At 37.2% G+C, this 18,948-nt stretch overlaps 1 protein-coding gene across 4 annotated transcripts in view; it reads right to left on the bottom strand.

Moving 5' to 3' along the window:
- mbd2 (methyl-CpG binding domain protein 2) overlaps window positions 1-18,948 on the bottom strand; it is a 55,701-nt gene that overhangs the window by 22,516 nt on the left and 14,237 nt on the right. For all 4 annotated transcript variants that reach the window (XR_016090871.1, XR_016090872.1, XR_016090870.1 and 1 more), the window contains exon 3: window positions 7,053-7,190. Coding sequence is in view for 1 of the 4 variants with exons in the window: in XM_088912087.1 (XP_088768213.1) it covers window positions 7,053-7,190 (138 nt within the window). In the remaining 3 variants the exon portion in view is untranslated. The remainder of the gene's footprint in view (window positions 1-7,052; window positions 7,191-18,948) is intronic.

Genomic DNA, 18,948 nt, shown 5'->3' with positions numbered 1-18,948 from the left:
GAAGCTTGGGGTCAGAGCGCAGGGTCAGCCATTTATACGGCGCCCCTGGAGCAGTTGGGGTTAAGGGCATTTTTGCCCAGGCCCCAACGGAGTAGGATTCCTCTGTCAGCCGCGGGATACTAACCAGCAACCTTCCAGCCACAGGCGCAGGTCCTTAGCCACAGAGCCACCGCACCGCCCCATGGTAAGTAAGCTGAGGAGAGGTTGCATAAAGTTCTGTATAATGAAGTGGTTAGAAATAATACTCTTGAAGTAAGACATTTATGACACTCGGGACTGACTGAAGAACTAAATTAAATAAGAGACTAATCAAGAAAGTACCAAAGACAAGATAAAGATAAAAATCAGCACAGTGTTCCCCCATAACCAGGGTTTTGAACCATGGTTCTAGGTGCTGAAGCACTCCACTTGCAGAGGGTCACGGCAACCTGACTGCATGGTGCAACATTCATCCAAGAGCCTTGTTCACTGCCTTTCCAGTAGACCCATCCTGATGAGACAACATTCCAGGAGGGGCAAGTCATGCCTTCCTGCTGTTGTAACAATGACTTTCTTGGGAGAACGGAGCCTAACTGTTGTGCCATGGATATCCCACTCACCGCACATGCACATCTGTAGGATAAGCTGGGATGATATTAAGCTTCTAGGGCTCTGGCTCTAATGTACAGGAACATGACTGGACAGGCTCTATGAGAGGAATGGGACAGAATCCCACAAGATCTGTAACTTGAATCTGAATGTGTCGCCGACGTAAAGCTTGTATAGCTTCCAGCTGTGGACAGTAATGCAACAAGCTTATCACAGCAGACTCCCTGTTGATTAACACTGCTGATAACAAATATTAATCAGCATAATGATACATAATACATATGTTCAGTTAAATGTTAGTTCAGCTACTACAGAGTTCAATCTTTTCTCAATCTTGTGAATTTTATCATTTAATTGGATTCTTAGCATACATATTATCACTGTTACAACCAAAAATGTGATAGATGAAGAAATGAAAATGCTGGAACAACATTAGGGAAAACATTCATTTCAACACTGGCCGCCTCTTGGGTTACATGGAAAAAAGGCTGCTCCATATGCACTTTAAAGGATATTGATTGTTGAGATTGTTCTCGCAACCAAAACATGTAAAAGGAAGTTTCCAGTCGGCAGGAGGTAACAGTCTTGAAAGCTACTGACTAGAAGAAAGGCTCAGTGAAGGACTAAGAAAACTGACAAGAGCAGCTACAGGCCAAGTGCAGTCTGCCAGTTCCCAGCTGTGTAGCACTAAGAACAAGACAAAAAAAAAACCTTCAGAATTTAGACTACGGTTGACTTTAAAATACAAGCTTCTTTGTTTAAACTGCTATACGACCTAGTAAGAGCATGGCAAATCCAAACAAAGACATGCAAATATATATTAAAAAATCGATAGCATTTAAAAACAAATTAAAAATGTACAAGTAGGAAATCACTTTTATTTCCAACCATCTATTCACACATTGCAGTGTTTCAGCAATGCCAATTTAAATGGGAACTGCAGTCCCAATTTCTCAGGCCGGCTATTAAAGCTCAGTAATAAAATGATTGACAGCATCACAAAATTTTACAAATTTCAAATTAAGTGTAAAATAATGGACTTTGTGAAAGTACTGTATGGTTGCCATGTTGTCAGAGGCAGACAAAAATTTGCCAGTCTCGCCAAAAAGCTGGGCGACAGCTCGAATTGTGACGTGAAAACAGCCCTTCCTGCTCACTAGTCACTGCAAGCAAATAAGAAACATGGTCTCCCCTAACATTAATCCTTTCTTATCTTTTTGAACCCGCTGATATATTTCTAACAGTGTCTCACTGTCAAAAGTCTGTCTGTTTCAGAACATAGTAGTCGCACACAAAACAAGGGTCAGATCAGCAGAAAGTCAAACTGTTTCCTTTTCCAAGGGATATTCAACTAGACCAAAGATGAGTAATAAAGATGGGCACTGATGTCACTGGATGTTTTCTTGCCTCGTTCTGAAACATATACAATGACAGCAACATGGTGCTACGCATACATTTGTGATGTAAATTGGAGGTTGTACACATTACTGTATACTTGGTAGATTCATTGTGGTATGAAATGCACTCATCATTGCTGATTCATGATAACCCTGAAATGTATAACCCTAAGAAACAGCTGCGCAGGTCCCCTTTGAATGCAATAATGAAACTATTAGGCTGCTGAAATCCCTTTACTTCCCTAAAACATGAAACATTATTTATCAATCTACAAATAAAAATGTAATGTAAGAAACAGACACAAAGAATCACCAACATACAGCAGTCCTTGTTTGTCTTCCACAGACTGTAAACACCATGGTCATGATTGAAAGTAAATTCAAGGTTCAAAAACTCCATTAGGAGGATGGTAGATGTTTTTCATAAACAACAATATCCTCTCTTGCCAAAATATGTTATGTTACTGGCACACAACACCACATAAAATTAGCTACTGGAATGTGTCAAACTTGTAAACTACTGTCTACGACATAAGCTTTCACAATCACAATAAGAAGACCTCTGTGCTGGAAACTAGATCTATCTTATTTCCCACAGTGTTTATAAAACAGCCACTATACTAAAGTATCATAAAATCAAATGTCAAGTGGGAGCAATTCAGTTCTTCTTTTGGAGTTACAGAAACGGTTACTGTGAAATCATTTCTGAGCAGGAATATTGTGATGCTTGACAGAGAACAGTTTTGCTGAGACCCTTCCACTACAGTTCAACTTGACAACAAATCACAAATTGCTGACAATGAATCATAATGGGTCAACTGCAAAAACTTGAAAGCAGAGAAAAGGGAATGATCTTCGGTCAGTATAGACTTCCACACTAAACTCGTTTGCTAAGGAAACACCATTTGTAATGAACCTGGCTTCTGGAATTAGCCCTCAGATCCATTCTGAAAACATTCGCAGTTGCTATGAGCTCAGAGCAACAGCTAATAGCCTGTAGAGGATACTGAAGTATATGTAACACTTGCTGTAGAATATGAATATTAATAGCACACTTAGTTATGCATAGTTTTAACACATCTAAAAGTCCCAGAATGTAGCAGCTTGTTACCAAACCAATATTTACACTGAGTGATTATTTTAAGCACCCTTCAATGGGGCATATATTGTAAATGTCAAATAAGTATTACAAATACAATACAATGGGCTTATCTCACATGCTACAAAGGTGTAATTAGTTTTACATCCAAAAATGCACATCTAGCCTATAGTATACAAGTACATAATGAGATATATATTGAGGAAAGCAAACAGAAATTAATTTTGGTACTGAAAAGGCTGGTGTATGTTGCGGAGAATTGCACTTTGCCACAGTGATGTTGATGGTTCTTATTGGACTGATATGCAAGCCACAGAAGAGACAAGCAAAAGGTGGTTTTCGCATTCCATGCATACTGCCAGCCTATCTAAGGTTATCTAAGACAGGCCCTCGCACTTGAAGAAGGCTTCACAGCCGACACGTTGTGTTTTCTCCCATCTCTTTTCAGCATGGAATAAACCTATTACTTGTGCCTATCTCAGGTTATGGTCATGACAATAAAGAAAATATTTATTGATGTGAACAGGATCATTTCTTTGCCTGCATTAGTGATGGGGATGAGAGTATAGACAACAGCTACATTGCTAATACAGTAGAGTATTCCTTTGTAGCAGTTTGTATGCTTCAAATATCAACGAGGACTGAAGCCAATGTAATACACCAAAAGTTCAAATTCAAACCAACAGCAGCTGTTTCAGGGCTTAGGCTTATTGGTCTTGCCGTGGGTATATTACATATTGTTACATCCCCCCTTACGAAGCAGTTTTTAATTAAAAAATGTATGCTTAAATATTAAAACATTAACATTTGCCTACATATATAAACAATATACTATATATGTGTATAAAAAACAAACTGATGATTTAGTATTTCAGAGTACATTGTAAAATAAGAACTCCTAAGCACCACAAAATAAAATATTCGCGTACTGGTACACGTGATTCAAATATTCTGATTCGGAATTACTCCGTTACTATTTGGTAGAACAATAACAATGCTTAATCCCTAGCACAGTATACACTATATAAATGAGATATATAAATTTATAAATCTCCAACTTTGTTTTTGTTTTCTTTTACGATTGAGCAGACAATTGCGGATGATCCAAAGAAATTACGACTGTGCTACCTACCATCAGCTTCGTAGGTTTGCTACAGTTGCAGGTTCACTGCAATTAACCTAATACTTAATCCCTTAATCCCTTGAAATAAATTACTTCCCTCTAAGCAAACCTTAAACAGAAAATCAAAACTTTACAAACGGAACTTAAAGAAATACAGAAGTTTCAGTATACTCAATTTAATCTCAGACTGTAAAAAACCTTGCAAGGCAATGGAAGTTTGAAAGAACCAGTGGACTTTAAAAAAGGCAGTGTCCGCAGGTTAGAAAATGGAATGATGGCAAAAGGCAGTGGAAATTCTCAATAGACACCAAATATTGTGTGCACTAGTAACAGTATTTGGTTCAAAGGAAACCAAAAAAACAGCTAGTCATGAATCTTGACTTTCTAAAGCCAAAGAACTAGGGAATCTAAGCCTTGATAGATGGCTCTGAATGTAGCAGAATATTTGCATGTGTGTGAAACATAAAATGTAGCACTAAATATTGTTTGTGTATCACTGAAATGCAAACTACCTATCTTACACAATGTCACTAGCAAATCACATAAAGCAACGAAGTTGGTTTCTTCTGAGCTTTGGAAATCTGTCTACTTCTCCGATGAGAACAGTAATTAACAGCCCTTAGACAGTAAATGTGAAAGAAGCACCATCCAGCATAGGTGTAGTCATTGACTTAATTCCTGGCCATCACAGTCTATCAGTTGCTGGCAAACAGACCGTCTGGTCTGTAAAAATATACAATGCAATTTGAGCAACTACATGGTCACAGCTGGTTGTCTGCAAAGGTAGTGTAACATCTGTTATAAATTACAGTTTCCTAGGAGCAACATCTTCTCTATGCCAATGCCCATCTGTCCAAAGAGAGCAGTATTTCTTTTCATCGCCCCTGTGACACAAAAACACAAAAAGAGTAACAACACTGGTCTGGCCAACAACTGTACATAAACCCTTTTTAAGGACTTGTGGGCTACATCCAACTAATTCCTGCAAAAACCTACCATGACAGTCATTTTCCAGGACTACAAAATACAAAATCTGTGCAAGGTAAAAGTCACAAATATGCAGCCTACAGCTGCTGACCTCATTCCACACAATGTGCTGGGATGCTCCCTACCTTGCGCAAAGGACAGGGTAACACTACAAAGTATTCAACCAAGACAGGCAGCAATACAATTAGTTTCAAAATACACAGATGTCCTTAAAAAAACCATTAACTTGTACTTAAATGCTTATTCACTCAACCAGTCAAGGAAAGAAAAAACAGCTTACCAGTCACAGAACAAGGTACTATTTGTAGTCTCATTGTAATTACCTTTCCAGCCTCGTTATCTTTACAGGGTGGCCGTACAGCTGCAAGATTCCAATTACAGCTTTATAATACAATTAGCACTCAGAAACAGAAAGCAGCTAATCGATTCCAAGAACTGCTCACTGTTCCCTCTTATTAAAAGTTATCTTCTGTTGGCTTTTTTTCAGGTTGAGGTCAACAGCAGGAAATGTTTCACCAAAGGACTATTTGTGTGAGCTTGGCAGCCTCTGCTGGCAAACTTCTGTAATAGCACTCTGAACATGTAGGTTAGAAGATGTCTTTCAACACCTGCCTCAAGTAAACTCAAGTAATATTTTGCATTTCGAGTTTCATTCATGATGGTGCAGTTAGGTAATGACCACATTATGCAACACATTACATAGTACTACTTGCTCCCAAAACAATAACCATTCTGCTGTGTGTGATGTTAATAGGATAAGGTACCCCTTTCATTCAAATTGATTTTGCCAGCTTTTTTAGGGTATTTTTAGGCTACTTGACAGATGCATTATCATTCATATAGGACTCTAAAACCTTTCAATATCCATGCTGTCAAGAGCATAGTGGGCTTTATTATTCTCTAGAGAAAAAATCATAAAGTTACATTAACCTTTCTAACAGAATGAGGTAGACAATCTGCATAATCATATATCTAAAGTATATATTCAAGAGAAAGATTGAATGCAAAGTAAAACCTTAGTCCAATAGTTGTTTATTAGAAGGAGCAGTAGGTAGATTCAAAGTATGGTCTTTGGTGTGCAAGTGTGTCCTTGTCCATTGTTTGCATGTGATAGATCCAAAAATCAAGAGTCAAGGTGTTATTGAATTATTTATTGACAGATGATTCTTAAAATGCTTAGACATCAAGACATTTAGATTCAATTTTGTATTATGTTACAACACCTATATATGTAATTTGACAATTCTCCTGAAAATCATAATTTTTCCTTACAACATAAAGTGTGATTCTTGGCCTTATTATAGATATACTGTAAGTACCTGTTCATGACAAATTAAGTTTAGCACGAAGTTTAAACTGTGAAATCAAATTCAGACAAAAGGTCACAGTACACAGACAGTAAAATGATGATTAAATTATGATTGAAGAGTTCAATTGAAAGGTTTTCACATTATAGATCAAAAACAAAAAAGATAAAGTACTTGTGAATATAACATATACTACTACATACAAGCATTTCAAAATATGACAAAGGATGAGTCATTGCAATCCCATTTCACTTCATAGGAATAAAAAATATTATTGTAATGAGGATCTATGAAGCTATTATACATAGTAAAATTACTAGCTGCCTAGCCAGTGAAGAAAGGCACTGATTAAAGAGACTTCCTGTATTGCAGTGTGTACGATTTCCTCTGTTCTAAGCCTGCTACCACAAAGAAAACTAATCATGTTCTCTGCAGGCCCCTAAAAATGAACTCTCATTTACCCTGAAAGGACAAAAGATATAAGAGAGGTTCTAAAGACATTTGCAAGAAAAACCTTAGAAGATTTAAGAATAGAAATGCGCAGGTCTTACCTGTCGTGGTTGTTCAGTTGCTCTCTGAGGGTCTGACTTCACTTTGTTACTTGGGTGATTCACGACTTTGGTCACCGGCTGTTTGAAAATGGAGGCCGTCTGTCTGATAGGAAGTGCGGTGTTTAAGTCTGGCTTTCCCTAGAAAGAAAACAGAAACTCTATATAGACCGGTATTTTAGAAAGTAAAAACAACTCAGAAATTAAAATGAGCAGGTAAATGAAAAGTTAAATCGTATTGACTACTCTGCATCATTTCACTGTTTTGAAATGCATTCCAGTGGTTTACCAGATTAATACTGCTTTGGACAGTCACAATCCTCAGGCTGCTACGTGAGCTACAGTTGCACCACGTGCTGGATCACATAATCAGTGACAGGCCTACTTTGGACACCATCTTCTGGGGGTCCAAATCAGATGAAATGAGATCCAATCTACAGGGAAGACATTCCAGAGATGGAGTGTGCTTCTTCATGTCAATGGTCACATGAGTTTCCAGACGAACAAAGTACCTTGTCACATACCCTTTTAGAACCTAAAAGACAGTCTTTGACTGACATTTGCCAGTGCTCATGACATCCAGCAGGTGGGGCAATTGTAGCTCATACAGCATCCCATATTCTTTCTGCCAGAATGGCATCATGAAACGTCTGAGTCACTAAAATGCATGTTCCCTCAAACAGGAGGACTACAGCAGAGAAGTGCAGTCCAATAAATTATGACTAGTCAATTATTCATTGATGAATCACTCTGCATTAAAAATGCATCAGATGCTATTGGTTCCAATACTCATTTGTTGCTCCTATACCATTTCTTCCAGGATTTTCATATTTTCTGTGATTAATTACACATTGATTCTTGTTGAAAACCCAGTTGGCAGAGCTTTTATTCCACTTAGACTACATGGAGAATAAAAGGCTCAACCTGAACGCCGTGGAACACATAAATATATCCCAGCACATTCTCTCATTCAGACTGCATTCTTTTCTGATGTTCTCTCTATTAAAGCTGTCACAATATAAAATAGAACTCACAAAAATATGGACTTGCTCATGTGTTAGTATCATGAAAAAGAAGAAATAAATCATGCTTCAATCCCTGAGAAACCTTTGGAATTTGTCTTAACGTAGAAGTAAAGCACCATGGCTTTGTTAATAACATTTAAAAAAATCCAGAAGAGGATCAACATAAAAGCAGCAAGAGTGCAAGATAAGTAAATGACTAATATAGCCTAGATTTAGACTATGCTTTGAGAGCTTGATCCCAGAGGGAAAGCTGCAATCAAACAGCAATCAGTCACCTTTGATTCAGAAAATAAAACCCTTGTACGCTTTTGACTAGAACAGGAAGCCAATGTCTACATCAAGAAATAAGATGGTCATAAAGTAAGACAATAAGGTGGAATAAAGACATTAAATGGCTTTTCACTCCAACTAGTGCATTCCACCTTTTATTGCTTTTAGTGCTATAAAATTAGGCCATATAACTAGGAAACGTAATCACAGCTGATCTAACCCTTGGCAGAAGATGCTGGCAAAAACCTACACAGCATTCTAAACACACATCTTCCTGCTCACAATGACATTGGACATGTTCAGAAGGAAAAAATCAGTACATTATTAAAAGTCTATTATCCATAGGTTCTACTGCCCAGAACAGAAATCTGTGGATATACTGAAGTCTTGGTAAATGAATTAGTCAGATAAACCCACCCCAAGATGCATTCTGTAATAATACTGCAGTGAAAGCCCCACCATCTTTTGAGCTGAGGACTTTGCTCTGCCACGCTATCGAGAAAATGACAAGTACCACAAAATGGACGACATCGTGTCTCACAAGTTAAAAAAAACATTACAATATATTAGCGAATATATACTCTAACATTACACTGGTACTGTTACAGAAAAACACTTGTTCTGAACGATGCAAAAGCAACACGCCCACCAACTGTTATGGCAAAATGAAACATTTATGGATTAATAATGTGACAGATTATAAAATTGGTCACGACCTATGTTTTTTTTTAATCAAACAGGTTAGTTTTTAACCACGCTCCAGTTTTTTTTGCATTCTACAGTTCTTTCATTCTACAAACATCTGAGGCATCTGATTTAACTGGGCCGCCGGATGCTGCAATACGGGCAGGACTTTATGGGGTTAACGCGCCAAACCCCATGGAGTAGGAGGGGAAAGTTCCTCTTTGCTAATGTCAGCTGTTACGACATATGGGCAGCAACAGTAGTGCGGCAAAGGCAAAAAACTGCCTCCCTGCTGCGCTGAGCCGCCCTGATGCGTCAAAGCACAATACAAAATGGTAAAGGCGTTGTTATGCTGTCACACTACACTGCTCCTGAGCCTTTCACACTCCAAGTGAAGAAAACGGCCCCCACTCAAATGTCTGCTTCAGTTAGACCCAAAAGCTCCCCTTCACTGACTGTAGACCAGACCTCTATAATGCTTCAGCTCAGCAGATTCAGCACCAGTACTGTGATCTTAACCTCTATAAGAGTGTTTCCCTATATAGTAGATAAAGAATAAACTTACTTTAAGATACGTATGTAGGCAGCTTCACGCATGTATGCATTCCCATTCCAGAAACATTCCTAGGATCCCACAAGGTTGTTTAAAACTCTTTGATTCTATCTTAGTGTTACGATATATATAACGTTAGAATATAGAATAGAACAGGATGGCTGTTTATTCCATAAAAATTATTGAAATGTAATGGCTGCAGAAGAACTTGTAATCTGTCCATTATATCTCTCCCTAAATGGAGAAATGAAGGCCAAGCAACTTGAGCAACTTGCTAATTAACCTAACTAGGTTTGCAATGCTAATCACAAGTTGTCAGAAGTCTGTATTTAGGCCTTGAAGAGAGCACAAGATTCTTGCTGGTCATTTGCAGCTGAATCTTTGGTTTGAGAGTCAGATGGTTTTCAACCTCCAAGTACATAATGCAAAATCTTACAGCCAAAACATTTTAATTTTTTAAAACCCCATTAGGTTATTTTTTGAAAAAAATAAACTTTAATGTTAGATAAGCATAAAAAATGTGTTTATTATATTTCATTTTTTAAGGGTTAATCTCCCTCAGAAACATTTTTGGTGACAGCATTGGTTTCTAGGAAATTTAAGCTAAACCCTCTCTAAGGAACCATCAGAATGAGTGTCTTAAACCACAATAAGTCATATTTTCCTGTTTTCCCACAACAAAAGCCTTTTTTCATGAAAACTCTCTCAGGGCATGGCTATCTAGTAAAACCCTGCAGTCAATGTAAATACTTCCCCAGACAGATGTGGGATATTGAGAGAAAAACTGATACCACAACCTATAACCGATACCAAGCTGCTAAGTATTCTGATCACTAGTATCCTACTTCCAAAGCAAAAGGATGAGTCTTCATTTTCCTGCAAGCTGCTGTGAACAGGAACCTCTGCTGAAGACCTGCATTGCATGCTGCATTCTTCAGATTTTATCTCGCCCCCTTTCTGAGCAGCCAGACCAGCCAGATATTGTCACACTGGAGAAGCTAAGCAGAGCTGAGCCTACCCTGCATTTGCATGAGGAACACCCAAGGGCCAGTGCACCAGTACTGTTAGCAGTGATCCAAGCATGAAATTAGGGAGAGGGAGAAACAATAAACACATAAAACTTGAATGATTCGAATACATTATTTTATTGTTAGTCACCTCTTCAAAAAAAAAATCACCAGTAACAAAATTAACAAAGGAAAAAGGGGTTTAACATGACAATACAGCTTACAAAATGTACATAGTTACTGTAAGAGGCAGCTATTTTATGTATATAAATTAAGGGGTAATGAAATGTGTCTTTCTTTTCATTGTTCACAGAACAGCATTTCTTTACAATAAATGGAGTCTGTAACATACTATGAGTGTAAGTTGTAAGATCTTTTCATTAAGCACAACAGTAGTTATAATTGAACCCTATTTATTCAAATAAAGAAACCTGTTTAGTTGACGTATTTGGCAAACATAACTTAGGTGGCACAACTCGCAAGATTTAAAATGTCAGCTTTATACTACAGCATTATGTTTTACCAGTATGGATGCCCAGATAAGATTGACAACAGGACTGTGTTCCTGGTACAGAGCTTTATTATTTCCCTACTACTTGGAAATCCACCATTTTCTCTCAGCACGTCTGACATACCGGTAAAAGTGCCCTATCTCTTGTAGGGTTATTCATTTGTAAGTATGGCAGTACGTTATTTCAAAATCGATATCCTCCTTTTCATTTTTCTAATGATTTCCATATACTTCAGGATACATGCTGGAGAGGACACCAGTCCATCAAAGGGCACACACATATACCAACATGCACACACTCATACCAGGGCCAATTTTCCCAGAAGCCAGTTAACCTACCAATATGGCTTTGGACTATGGGAGGAAACCAGAGCACCTCGGGGGAATCCATACAAACCACAAAAAGAACACCCCAGGAATTGAACCCAGGGCCCCATTGCTTTGAGGTAGCAATGGTTAATGCCACCACACCACCCTCCATGTGCTTCCTTCCCATAACAAATGTTCATATTTTATGTATAGTGTGAAAAAAAATTTGCCAATCATTGTTTTGTTGATATAAAATTACACAAGGATTAAAATGCTTAAAAGACATGATTAGAGCCAAAGTTTTATAGATGTCTAATATTAACACCTCTCAGACAAACCTAAAATTGCACCTACAGTTGCAAAACAGAAAAGGTCATGAAATAAAACCTACAATCTCTGTGCCTTACATTGCATTACAACACAATACAATTTTCTTAATGTTTAAGGTCTCTTCAACATCAAACATATGTAGGTCTGCCATTGCACGGTTTTCTGTTTGCCAAAAAAGAAGGAAAGATTAACATTAATCAGAAATACACTCGTTTGTTACAATATTTTGGAAACAAGTCTAAATGCATCTTACAACATAATCTTGTTACAGAAGGTAGAAGAAGGGGAAAAAACAACAAATTACTGAGCATGATGATTTAATGGCATTTCAATTGATCTTTTAGCGCAATAATGCTGAGCATATGGTTTGTTCGTAGTAGATTATGTAATCTTTAATGGCCTGAGAAGTTCATAGGTCTGGTGTAGTAGGCTATACAAGATAACACACTGCACTTACTTTCAAAACTGGGTGAATGATAATGTTAATCAAGAGGTCACCTCCTCTTTCACTTTCAGCCTCTTGTTTAACATTTAACTTCATCTGAAATTCAGATATGAAGAGTCTGAATAAAACTTAGCTTAAGTGGTTTGTATTGGTTGTGAAGAAATTAAGCCACTAGCTAAAAATAATTTTCCTGAAAACTGATAACTTTCTGCTTATTGTATTTTATTGATGATTTTAATTTGCAATAGAAAACACAAAGAAAAAAGGAACACGGTAGCTAGTACTTTTGAAGCTTGTTATGTTTATTAATATAGATGGAACTGTTTCTGAGTAGAGGCACCAGAATATTTTATTATGGAGGTCCACACAGGTAGCTTACAAGGCAGCAGATATTTTTCAAAGATAATACTAACCCTTAAATGCTCCTAGAATTGTGTTTTTGCTTAAGTTTTTCCTTTTGCATAGTATAACCCTCTCATGGTAACTCTGATGATCGTAACTCAAACGCAAAACTTGGCTATATCACTGTACCACCCATAACTGTAAAACTACTGAAGTTAAGCAGGTGTGACCCTGGCCAGTACATGGATGGGAGACCTCCTGGGAAAGCTAAGGTTGAAGAGGTATTAGTGGGACCAGTATGGAGGCACTCACCCTGCGCTCCGTGTGGGTCCTTATGCCCCAGTATAGTAATGAAGACACTAAACTGTAAAAGGGTACCATCCTTTTACGATGAGACGTAAACCAAGGTCCTGACTCTCCGTGGTTATTTAAAATCTCAGAGCGTTTCTCAAAGTGGAGGGGTGCTACCCTGATGACCTGGCCAAATTTGCCTCTGGCTTTTACCAATCATGACCTCCTAATTATCCTCATCTATGAACTGACTTAATTTCTCTGTGTGTGGGGAGCGTACTAGTGCACTCTGGCTGCTGTCACATCATCCAGGTGGGGGCTACACACTGGTGGCGATGGAAGGGAATCCCCATTACCTGTAAAGTGCTTTGAGTGGATAGAAAAAAAAATTGTTTGTTTTTTTTTAGTAGAATGATGCAGTCAATGAAGCATTGGTAAGGCTAAAGTATCAGTAAAGATTTCAACAACATCTGTTCAGCTTGATCCAGACTCCCACAACCTTATGTATAGAGAAGTGCCTCCTGTTCCAAATGAAAACTGTTTCTAAAGAAGAATACTGTCATACTACATTAAAATCTGTAATACTTAAGCCTGTTCTATATTAAAGTACAATTTTTTTCCTCACCCTGGCACATTCTGGTTTCTTCCTTAATAAATAACAGAGTACTTAATATGTTAGCCATTTCCCTTGTTTAAAAGTTTTTTAATCACTGAGACACTTCATCCTTTACCTTTCTTTTGTCATTGTAACACTGAAAAACATTTAATTTTTTTAGCCTTTGTTGCAATATTCATTTTCATCTCTCTTTCTTAATATACTTTTTACCTGTGCTGACAATTCACCATCTTAAAGATTTTTTAATAAGTATGTTCTTTCTCCATATATTTTTGTCTTCACTGATTAAATAATAAGCCACCACTCTAGGCTTTTGTTGCTTGATTTTAATTCATCTGTAGTCTGCTTTCCTGAAATTATAAACCTTTGTTTTGTACTCTACCTGCATTTTTTTCAAAATATATTTCAGAGCACAAAATACTGTATCCCAGTTCCCTAATGGTTTGCTGACCTCCATTTACCCCTAGTGTTTTCAGTTCAGCCACTCCCTCAAGTGAGTGCTCTGCAAAATGAGTAAGAAAGCAATTGTTACCCATGACAAACATTTCAGTTTCAGCTTCTGCCATCACTGTCTTTCCCAGTCTGGAAAAATGTAAGTTAAAATTTCCCGTGATATCCAATTCTTAACCTACACACCCATTCCTAATTCCCAAATATAAGAATGTATTATAATTAACATCAGAATTAGAATCAAAATAGAATTTGGTCTGGAAAGCCCAAAATTTTCAACTCTGGGATTTCTTTTTAAAGTCTGATCATTGCAGACTGAGATTTTCAATTCCTGTAGCTCAGAGGTATCCAATGCTTGTCCTAAAAGACTGTTGGTTTTCAATCCAACATGGATCTTAACGAGCTAAACAGGACCAATTTAATAGCTTCCCTTAGCTCTTCATGTGTTACTGCTTTAAGGAGACCTTGAAAACCGGCAGACACGGCAGCCCTCCAGGACCAGGACTGGACATCCTTGGATTAGGTAACCTTCCTGTTCCTAAAAACTCAGAACACTTTGGACAATTTAGGATCATGTAAATAAATGAATCTCACCCTTCTACATCTGAAACCCATCATTTGGACCTCATAATTCAAAACAAAAGTATTGAAACAATTAAAAAGATACTTTTTTTGAAAATGTATTTATATGTTAAAAAGAACCAAAAAATGTACTTTATGCAGAATAAAACAAAGAGACCATTAATGCTTCTTGCATTCACTATTGATCACACTGAACTAGATCACAATAACATCACATCACTTTATTAGCCCCATACAATTTCTTGCATTAGGAATTCATCTTTTCGCATACCCCAGCTTGCTCTCCATAAGACACACAGACAGGGAGAGAAGCTTGGGGTCAGAGTGCAGGGTCAGCCATTGTACGACTCCCCTGGAGCAGTTGGGGTTAAGGGCCTTGCTCAGGGGCCCAACGGAGTAGGATTCCTCTGCCGGCTGCGGGATTTGAACCAGCAACCTTCCAGCCACAGATCCTTAGCCGCAGAGCCACCACTCCGCCCTCCATATAATACCCTGCTTTATCTCTTATGTCTTTTACAAGTTTATTGGATAACTACAGATGGCTAACATTAAAAATACCATCTAAAAAAAACAAGCATCAAGCCATTTACTCATTTCCGATTCTAGAGAGTTTCGAACTAAAAAATAGCTACATATAGAGAACTACCAGTTATCGACAAAAAAACAAAGAGGGCTTCAAAATTCCAATAGTTCACATTCCAGATCAATGGATCCAATAGGAAAACATGAAAAGAATTAAAAAACTGGATTGCAAGGTTTGGCTTTACACGTGTAACTGACAAAAGGTTCATTAGTGTGGGAGGATTTGAAACATGAAACAAAACTCATTTTGCATTGAAAAAAAAATGTGTGCATATTGGATTCCTGGAATGCCAATGTGTGATGGATACCATAAGGAGCTGTATGAAGTACAAAACAGTCAAAACATTAAGACGATATTTAGGAAGAGCCCCTTGTGACTTAATCGATACAGAAAAAAAAAAAATAAAAGTCATTTAAGGAGCAAGTTGACCCATCAAGTTGTTTGGACACTGCTGGAGCCTAATCTATTTCATTAGCCAATGATCAATACAGTTCCCCTAATGTGTCACCACATGGCAAAAACCTACTGTAGTTGCATGGACTTCAGTAGGTCTGGGAAGTCTTGGCTTGCCATATACAAAATAAACTCTGAACTGCCAGTATCTGTATGCTTGAGGAGCTGTCAGTAAGAGAGTGTGGCTCAAATATAGATAAAAATATATATAAAAAGAAATAATAATGAATTAATGTTATGGAGATTTAACTGCCAGTATCTGTATGCTTGACGAGCTGTCAGTAAGATAGTGTGGCTCAAATATAGATAAAAATATATATAAAAAGAAATAATAATGAATTAATGTTATGGAGATTTATTTTAATGGTACTGGCTTTTGATATTGTTGACTTCTGAAAAATACACCTTCAGCACAAAAAGCAAGAGTTAAAGAATGCCAATTTGAAAAGACCTTCACATTCTCAAGACCTCCCTCTAAGAGACTTCCACCCCCTGTTTTCCAGTCAGAAGGAGCATATGGATGGTAAACGCTTAGAGAACAAGACTGTGCAGGGAAATCTGAAAGGAATGGGTGAAAAGCACTTTCCAAACAGAGCACAATCTTCAAGATTCTTGAGCACAATCTTGCTAAAAGCCATATACTTCAAATTGGAGCACCTGTTCTGTTTTCCTCAGAGTATTTCTCAATTTAAAAAACCAAAAAACAAATCTGAAGATTTAGTAACACAATGTTTTATTTATTTGTATGAATAATGCATGGTCCTTAGACAATTCTGTAATTTTCGTCATTTTGGTTGATGCTGAAAGACAATTTTCCTCTTCAGCTTGTAGCAGTGCACACATTTAACCTTAGTTTGAACATTTTATAAGCAGAGGAGAAACAGAGTTCTAACATTTGGCTTAATTTCATTTCTGTTAAAAAAAAAACTTCCAAGTGTCCAATAAACTCAGTGTTACCACTATTACCACTAAAATTCTAAAGACAAAAATAAGTCCTTTCATTTTTACTATAAAACGTTAAAATAGTAATTCGTTAAGTCCTTCAGAGCTGAGTAAGTTTTTTATTTGTTATGGGACTTATGTAAAATGACAAAGTATGCAAGAAGGCAGACTGATAAAGTAGCAAAGCAGACTGATAAACTACTTTCTGCTTATGACTAGAAGATACTGGTCACTTAATATCAACAAGAAAATCAAGGCATAACACCCTTAAAAGGCTATTGTCCAATCTCCTTAGCATGATCTCCTTTATACATTTTTAGCATGTATTATTCTTGTGTGTTTGCTCCTATTTTATTATTGTGCACTGAAATTAAAAAATGATAAAGACTACCAGATGATAATTAATTACCTTTGTAAACTATATTTTTTCATGTGTAGTGAGTATAAAGGGCCAAAACCATTGTATAAGTCTAACAGACACCCTCAAGCAGAAAATTAACTATGAAATTTTAATAAGCAAGTCTGAGAAAATTAACATTTATTGTCATTCTTATTACCCGAAAGAGTAATACAGTTTAGAGTTAAAAATAAACAAAGTGTAAAAAAGTAAATTAAGGTAAGATAATATAAAGACTAAATACAGTTTTTCAGTTTTACAGACTCTTTTAATATACTTTTCTTCCATCTAACAACAAAATAAGGGGTTGCTGGGCTGTTAACCAGTAATATTTCTTAAGTTGTAGGTGTTACTTTCTTGAACAATGTTTCAAGTTAATTGGCAAAAACAAACAGGAAAGTCTGAGACATTAATAATAATAATTATTATTATAATAATTGCTTACACTTTCACGACACTCACACTGGATGATGTGACGGCAGCCATAGTGTGTCAGAACACTCCCAGGCATCAGCTAAAACTCAATCTCCACATCTTCCCCTATCACCTGTGCTTTTAAAATTAAGAAACTGCATGGAATGTTTTCAAATATTTGGAAAGAACCAAAAAGATGATCCGATCTAACCGGTCAAAGTATCCTCCACAACACAACTAATACATGCAGTACCCCAAACAGCATGGTGGAGTTACTGTTCATATGTAAACACGCTGTATAATGCATGATTATTAAACAAAATTTTCACTGGTGATGAACAATAACAATAACAGTGGCACATTGTTGGAATAATTACAAACCTAAAGGCTCGTCTTGGATTTTGTTAGTGGAAAACAGTTGTTGACTATGTCGTTACTTAAGTCCAATCTTTCAAAAGCCAGTACATTTTGGAACCATCACCATATAAGGAGGTGAAAGCCACCTGTTTCTGGTTATATTATGTTCACCGAAGAAATTTACTGTACTAGGGATTGGTTTAGAAAATCATAACTAGTCAGGTGTCCAGAGAAACAAAAATACTACCCACAGAGATAAACAGCCTTTCCTCTTTCAAGAAGGGCAAGGCTGCAGCTGGCCATTCACAGACCAGTAGCTAAAAGGAAGTAGATAACCGAAGCATGACTTATTTGTGAACAGCACGTCTGCGGCATACAGTACTGATCGAAAGATGGCTCACTTTTATACCACTGCTTCGAGTGAGGTTGAACATGGAAATGTCATCACAAATGGGAACATCGCAGTAATATGCAATACCTTAACCCCCATGTCCCCAGTACACACCTAGTTTAAACTGCTAAATGAGAGCCGACTCTGCACCTCAAGGTGATGTGCGCAAAACAAGTATTTGTTTTTGTTTTGATTCACCAACCGGATTTCAGTAACCGATGCTATGCACAAGGTTCTTACAGGATGTATTGCATTTCCTTGGTTTGCACTTGCAATCAAAAATTTACAATCCAGTGCCAATAGAGAAAGAAAAAACTGCAAAACAGAGGTCATTATTATTTCATGCTAAAATACACTGAAAAGGAAAGATAATTAGCAGCTATAATACTATATGATACTAGAATATAGGTCATATATAGACACTAGAGTTTAGTTTTCAAATTCAAAGAGCTTTTTTGGCATGACTGATGAATTACAGTGCTTCCAAACTAATGATTACTTGGGTGTCAAGGTCTAAGCAGGGTTTTCTGTTGTTGAAAATGTAACTGGAATTACAGAGTGTCCCAGAAATGGGGATTTTTAGTTTGGCCAAATGAATAAAAAGGGGCTAAAACAGAACAAAAAGCTGAAAGACCCTCCACGAGCTAGAATCTGACAACCTGCCATCAGCGAATCACTAGAATTAAAAACCCATCATGCTGTGCTTTTTCTTTTACTGATAAACATCTGATGTTAATATGTGATCAGAGATAAACCTACAATATTGAGCATAATATTTCTAATAGAAATATCCAAATATCTTGCACATCATTCCTTAAGAAATGTATTGCTTTCTTCATGCCTGCTGCCCCCTCCATCACAGGACCTCAGGCCGTGAATTAAGATGTACCTGGAGAGAGCAGACAGGCAACAAACGAGCTAAATGGATTGTATTTTTCCTTGGTAAA

This window comes from Atractosteus spatula, chromosome 3 (genome assembly GCF_055471065.1).
Source record: "Atractosteus spatula isolate fAtrSpa1 chromosome 3, fAtrSpa1.hap1, whole genome shotgun sequence".
NCBI classification, from domain to species: domain Eukaryota; kingdom Metazoa; phylum Chordata; class Actinopteri; order Semionotiformes; family Lepisosteidae; genus Atractosteus; species Atractosteus spatula.
The sequence above is the reverse complement of the archived record's forward strand: the minus strand, read 5'-3'. Positions and strand labels throughout refer to the sequence as shown.